This window comes from Crocodylus porosus, unplaced genomic scaffold, assembly GCF_001723895.1.
Source record: "Crocodylus porosus isolate Cpor-Errol unplaced genomic scaffold, CroPor_comp1, whole genome shotgun sequence".
In the NCBI taxonomy this organism is placed as follows: Eukaryota; Metazoa; Chordata; order Crocodylia; family Crocodylidae; genus Crocodylus; species Crocodylus porosus.
Genome location: NW_017728943.1, coordinates 50,985,538 through 50,992,104, shown reverse-complemented (window position 1 = coordinate 50,992,104; position 6,567 = coordinate 50,985,538). Strand labels below are relative to the sequence as shown.

Sequence of the window (6,567 nt, the reverse complement as noted above, 5' to 3'; positions counted from 1 at the left end):
CAAGGACTTGGTCACAAAGCAGTGGGAGCGATCACTTTATAATGATATTACTATAAAGTTTCACCAGGTCTCAGGGTTTTAATGACCAGTGGCTGTAACAAATTCTAATAAATTTAAAAAATGTGGTGTTACCCCTGAGCAGGACAGGACAGATGCAGTGCTGAACTAATTTTGGTTCTGTTGTTCTTGTTGCAATGGTTGTACTAGGAGAAGTTGTTTTTTAAGACTTGCATTGACTTTGTAATTGTTTTCTTTGTTATAGACCAATAAAATTAAATGGGTCCAGTAACTGGAATGACTCCAGATAAGAAAGCTGAAACACCAGGAGCAGGAAAAGCTGCAGGATTAAGGCAGATTTACAGAATGGGAAGCTTGCCTGAAGCAGTTGATGCTGCTCCACCAAAGGCCACTTTAGTGGACAGCGAATCAGCAGATGATGAGCTCACAAACTTGAACTGGCTGCATGAAAGTACTAATCTTCTAACAAACTTCAGCCTTGGAAGCGAGGGTCTTCCAATGGTTAGCCCTTTGTATGACATTGAGGGTGATAATGTGCCATCTTTTTCACCATCTTGCTACCAGAACATGGAAAAAAAATCAGCCACTTCCAAACCCCCTTATTCCTTTAGTCTTCTCATTTACATGGCTATTGAACATTCTCCTAATAAAAGCTTGCCAGTCAAAGAAATCTACAGTTGGATTCTGGAACGCTTCCCTTATTTTGCTACAGCACCCACGGGGTGGAAGAACTCAGTCCGACACAATCTTTCCCTGAACAAGTGTTTCCGGAAGGTGGAGAGAAGCCATGGCAAGGTGAGATTCTTTTGTCGGTGGGAAATGTTTAACAAATATGAACTGCTTTGTCATTTGGTTTTTATTTAAGTAAGTTCTTTTTTAATGAACAGTACTATACAGATATTTTCATTTGTTGGAATCCTAGACTTAACAGCATTTTCTTGGCAACAAAAGATGGTTGCTTTGCAACAGAAGGTAGCTTGAAATGCCACTTTTGATAGGTGCTGTTGGGTTTTATTCCATATTATATTTGTATTTAGCATTATTATAAGTAGAGTTGGCAGTGGCACATGGTTTGTATGCACAAGGTCTATAGGGATTTGAGTAGCTCAGTTTTCTCAAAATGGCATCCTGCATCCCAGGGGTATAGGAGCCTGCTCCCTCCCACCTCACTCTCTTTCCCACTCTGTCTCATGCAAGTACCATGGAGAAAACTGATCAACCCACCTGATTGATGCACAAGGGGGAGGAACAAAAGGAGAAACAGGTAGGCTGGGGAGGGGAGACAGGGATGCTAGAAGTAAGTTTTAGAGGCTGGTGGGACAAAAGCCAGATGAGTGTAAAAGCAGAAATAGAAAAATACAAGTAACAAGAGTCTATAAGCACATCTCTCTCCAGAACCTGGAATACAATCTAAGGCCCCCCCTGCTAGGTGTGCAGGTGAAGGCACATTAGGATCTGATATTCAGTACAGTTGTGCCTCCTGCCATGTCAAATGTGTGCGACAGGAGCTGTGTTTGTGGGAACCAGCATCAGAACCCATCATTCCTTATTGTTGGTGTAGACAGCCCCTGCTGCACCAGCAATTAGCATGCTTCCATGGCTAGAAGGCTGCTGCTGACGGGGCTTCCAGCCTCAGGGGCACGCCATGTGCCCCCAAGACTGGGAGCCCAGTTAGCTGAGGATTGCGGCTTGTACCTATCACGCCATTAATTGAACATGTGGCCAGGTGCTCCCCTGTAGCTGGGAGCCCTGTCAGGTGATGAGGCTGCCAGCTGTAGGGATTCAACCTGTTTTTCTGTGGCTGGGAGCCCCATCAACTGAGGCTTCCAGCTGCGAGGGTACTTAAGTGCATAGCTAATCTGGGCTCAGTACCAAGGCGTGTACCATGTGCCTCCATAGCTGGAAGCTGCAGCTAACTATGCTCACAGCTGCAGAAGCACATGTTGCACCCTTACAGCTGGGAGCCCCATCAGCTGACAAAGCTCCTGGTCACAGGGGAGCACCTGGCCACATGATTAATGACATGATAGGAAGAAGCCACAAAGTTATTCCACACTTTTTGTGGAGTAACTGGCTTGTTTCTCTTTTTATAATGCCTTTGATTGATTGAACACATGTCTGGGTCACACTTAACCGGTTAATCACATCTTAAGTTGTAGTGTGTGTGGCAGGGGCCTAAGATTTCTTAGTTCTAATGCTTTTCTTCTTCTAGTCAGGCCTAACTATCCTCTCTTGCTTTAAGTTACTCTGTTAGACCTATGGTCTGGACTGGATTTAAAAAGTCTGAACCCTGGTAATTACTTCAGTTGGGCATCATTGTGGTGTCATGAGCTGAGATTTCTAGGTCTGGCTCTGTGTTTACTCAAGTTTTTATCCAGTGTGACATTCAGAAGCCTTTAACTTTGAGGCCTCATCCTTTGTGTTCCTGTATATCCCCTCTCATTTGCTACATGCCTTCCAGTTTCTGCAACAGAATGTGGCAGGGGAGCTACTAACAGTCTTGGGCTAGGTATAGACATCACACTTATACTGGTAAAAGTGATTATAATCAGTGATCAGAACCAGTCTGAACCCATAACAGAACAGAAGTTTGGCATGCGTAGACTGCCTTAATAATGGCAGAACCCGGTGTAAGATGGGCAACCAGCGTGCACTCCCTTCTCCTCCCTGCCCCCCACACCAGCAAAAGGTGAATGTGTGTTCTGTTTACTACCGATCCAAACAACAGTGCTTACAGAAAACCATATAACTTAAATTGATCCCACCTCATACTTTGTGAATGTCTGTACGTAGCCTTAGTGACTTTGCAACTTTGATTCATTCTCTCATGTATTGTCCTGTGCCTTGAATGAATCAGAGGATTCTATGGGAAAACTAGGTCAAACTAAGATTGCTCAGGCCAGCTTCTGGTATTTCCTAGTACTGTTTGACTTAGCCCCTTGACCTTTTCTTTCCTTTTCAGTATGCATGTGTATATGCACATGTGTGCTTTTGGGTAGAGTTGTTTGTTTTCTGGAATATACTTCTATTATCCTTAAATTTGTCTTAGTTATTTAAATATTTATATCAGCTCCTTGTTCGTAGTGGTCTTCTTGAACTGTTACTTCAAGAAGAGGCTTTAGTATCTTGTATAAAACTATAACTGTTCAGACATTTGAGTGCTACTGTCGGACACAAGTGAAAAGTAGGTTAGCCTCTCTGACTTCCTTTTCTAATGATTTTCCTGATGATTCTGATCATTCTACCAGTTCCCTATAAATTGATTGATTGTTTTTAATAAAAACCCTAAATGAACACATTGTCTATGTAGATAGAGATCAAGTGAATGCATACATTGCCATTTATGCAAGATAAGTGTCACTCTAATGCATGAAACATTTCTTCCTTTCAGAAGAAAGTCTGTAAATCTAGATATTCATCCAGAAAAATGACCTTGTTCTCAGCCACATTACTAGTGACGTGTTCCACAGGAAGTCGGTTCTAAATGAAGAGAAGTAACCTCTATTTCCTCACACACATTAGCTACATCATAACATTCATAATGTAGAAATCCATCTAATTGTTACAGTATGGCATAATTGACAGCCTCTGCTTGAAAAGACCCTGGACCTTAAGTAGGAATGCTTTACACAAGGAAAAAGCTGTACTGCACAAAGGAACATAAACCTAATCAGATATAGTAGAGCAGATAATTTCATTAAAATTGTTAGTCCTTTGCTTATACAAACACTGCCTTTGCACAGAAAGAAAGAATAGAATTAAAAAAAATCAATGTTTCCTTCCTGCTATGCCTCACTCTATTGTCATAGTTGCCACTGAGCCTGGCTGGAGTTTAGAAATAGCCCACATGTACAGAATCAGGTTATAGTCACACCATGTATGCATGTAATATATTTCTCTTAGATATCACTCAAGCAGGCTCTGTGCATTTGTGGGGCACAGTGCTGTCTGATATTGCTGCATAGTGGAGGACTATCCAGAAAGCCAGTTAGTTTTGTCAAGGATGTCATGTACCTTCAAAGAAAAAAAAAAAAAAGAGGGGTGGGGGTGGACGCAGCATGCCAGTTTGCACCTTGAATGAATCATTGGAAACATTTCAAATGTAACAGCACAGTAATTTTTACCATGAACATGTTGACTTTTTGTAGTAAACACACCTGGTAGGTAGGGAGATGTCTTTTTTTATGGGGGTAGGAGATGAATACCTATAGGTCACGCTAAATGTTACAGTTTGACATACTCTAAACAGAACTAGTGGTGACTTACAAAATAGTACTGTATTTAGGATTCTGGATTGCTTGAATCTCATCTGTGATTGAAAACAGCTGAACTTCAGGAGACAATCTGGAAACCCTTTTGTTAATAGTTGCCCATCTAATGTGAATATCCTGGCATAAGAGCAGCAGGAAATACAAATGGTCTGATTCTTCTCTTATGCGAGGCTATATTGAAAGTAATTCTGTTGTCATTGTAGGAACACTGTAAGAGGAGAATTTTATAGATATGGTATTTCTGATTTGAAAGACTAAAAATGTAGAAAAGATGCCAACATCCCCCAACAGAGAGAAGACACAGCTATTGAAGAGGGTTTTTTTGTTTTGTTCCATTTTGGTTTTAATTTTATGTTCTGTAGAATACATAAAAGGTGCAAAAGAGCTGTTGCTGCATTGGTACATTCTGGTTAAATCGGAGTCCTTCTTCCATGTCCCAAATCTTCCCAAACGATTCCTTTTCCTTCTTATGCATGTTTGGAGCCAGAGCAGACTTGTAGTTTTGGACTTGGATGCAGGGTCATTATTTCTGGAGCCCTGTCTAAGAGGCTCTAGCTGAGGACTGTAGTAGTGTGGTTGTTACAGATCTTTTGTTCTTCTTTGGACTTCATTTTTTTTCCCTCTGGAAGCAATATTCTCTCCAGGGGAACAAGAAGTTGTTTTGTCTTGGTCAGTGAACTTGGACACTTCCTGTCTTGCCTTCCATAACTGAAAATGATGCACTTTCTGAAACCCCCTGCAACTCAGTGTAGAGTATTCAATGTGCCTTTGCTGGGCTTTCCATAGCAGGTCGGTTAAACGTGACCCACGGAGGAAAGCTAGATCCATTCTGCCCCAGCTATGAGGAAGCTTACCCTGTTTGCAGTCAGTAAGTGGTCTGCCCTGAACCTACCTCTGGTGTTCAGAATAAGGTCTCTGGCTTGGCTAGGCTCTCCCAGCAGTGTTTCAAACATTAGCAGCTCCTCTGTTGCCACTTCCTTAATCAGGACTGAAGAAAAAAGGGGCACTGCCAGTTTTTACTTGGGACAACTGGGTTTCTCAGGCCCAAGGGGAATCCTTTTCCAGCTAACCAAAAGAGCTATCTTCCTCAAACATGGAGTGTTTGTTTGCTGTCGTAGTTATAAACGGTATGCCTTGTTTCATGTGTTTAACTGAAGGTCCACTAGACTAATCAGAGTGCTTCATAATCCATGGGCTACTGCCTGGTATTTTCCCCTTTAGAGAAGTGTTCCACATGTTCTCAAGGGGATGGGATAAGGACTCCACTTCTGCCTGTAAACACAGACTTAATGGCCATATCCACATGAGCACACACATGTTTCCCCTGGGACAGATAGCAGCAGCACAACTATGCGCCACTGCTACTTGCCCACAGGGAACGCCCGTGCATGTGTGCTCTGGCGCAGAGCAAGTTGCACTACGTGGGATAGCACCTGGGCTGGCCCCTGCAGCCTTACCTGGGGTCCTGGGGCCTAATGAGGCTCCAGCAGCTGTGATCCAGCATGGCCAGCAGCCAGAGTGTGGCTTCAGCCAGCCAGGCTCCAATTTCAGGCAGTGCATGCTGTCACCACGTGCACAGCTTTTTTTCAGCTGCAGGTTTTTGGGGTTGTTTTTTTTTTTACATCGGGGGTGTCAGAAAAGCCCACCACACTGCAGATAAGCAGCATGGCACAAACTGCATGTGTGCTTATCTAGACTAGTGGTCTCCAAAGTGGGGTGCATGCAAGACAATCCATTGGGGTGCAGGAAGAAAATGTTAGAACTTCTATTTATGCACTGGCGCCCTCACTCGGTTCATATGCAAGACGGTCACGTGTCGTGCACAGTATGCGAGGTATCCTGAGGGAAGAGTGGGAGTTCCACAACACAGAGGTGTTGACAGTGGCGCCCTCACTCATACTGGGGGTACGTGCTTAAAAATTTTTTACTGATAGGGGTGTGTGATCCAAAAAGTTTGGAGACCACTGATCTAGACGCACACAATGAGCCTAAAACTGTTTCTTAAAATGGGTATTCTAAAAGAAAACTGTGTCAATGAACAAAACTTTGAGAGAGTTCTCAGCAATTTGCAGCCAGTAAATTAAGGAGGATTGGACAAAATACAAAAGTTTGATCTTAAAGTTAAATTTTGGGTTTCACTCACTAGTCCCTCTGTAATGGCAGTGTTCTCAGATGCCATGTTATGACTTTTATTCAATCAAATTTTCTAGAGCTTAATCTCTCTCATGCCCTTTTACAGTCCAGTTACTATTGGTGCAGACATTCTCCCCCTCCCCCT

General features: G+C 42.8%; 1 protein-coding gene across 4 annotated transcripts in view; it reads left to right on the top strand.

Annotated features, from left to right (window-relative positions):
- Positions 1-261: 261 nt before the first annotated feature.
- FOXN2 (forkhead box N2) overlaps positions 262-6,567 on the top strand; it is a 56,052-nt gene continuing 49,746 nt past the window's right edge. For all 4 annotated transcript variants that reach the window (XR_002103567.1, XR_002103568.1, XM_019549343.1 and 1 more), the window contains exon 1: positions 262-813. Coding sequence is in view for 2 of the 4 variants with exons in the window: in XM_019549343.1 (XP_019404888.1) it covers positions 277-813 (537 nt within the window). In the remaining 2 variants the exon portion in view is untranslated. The remainder of the gene's footprint in view (positions 814-6,567) is intronic.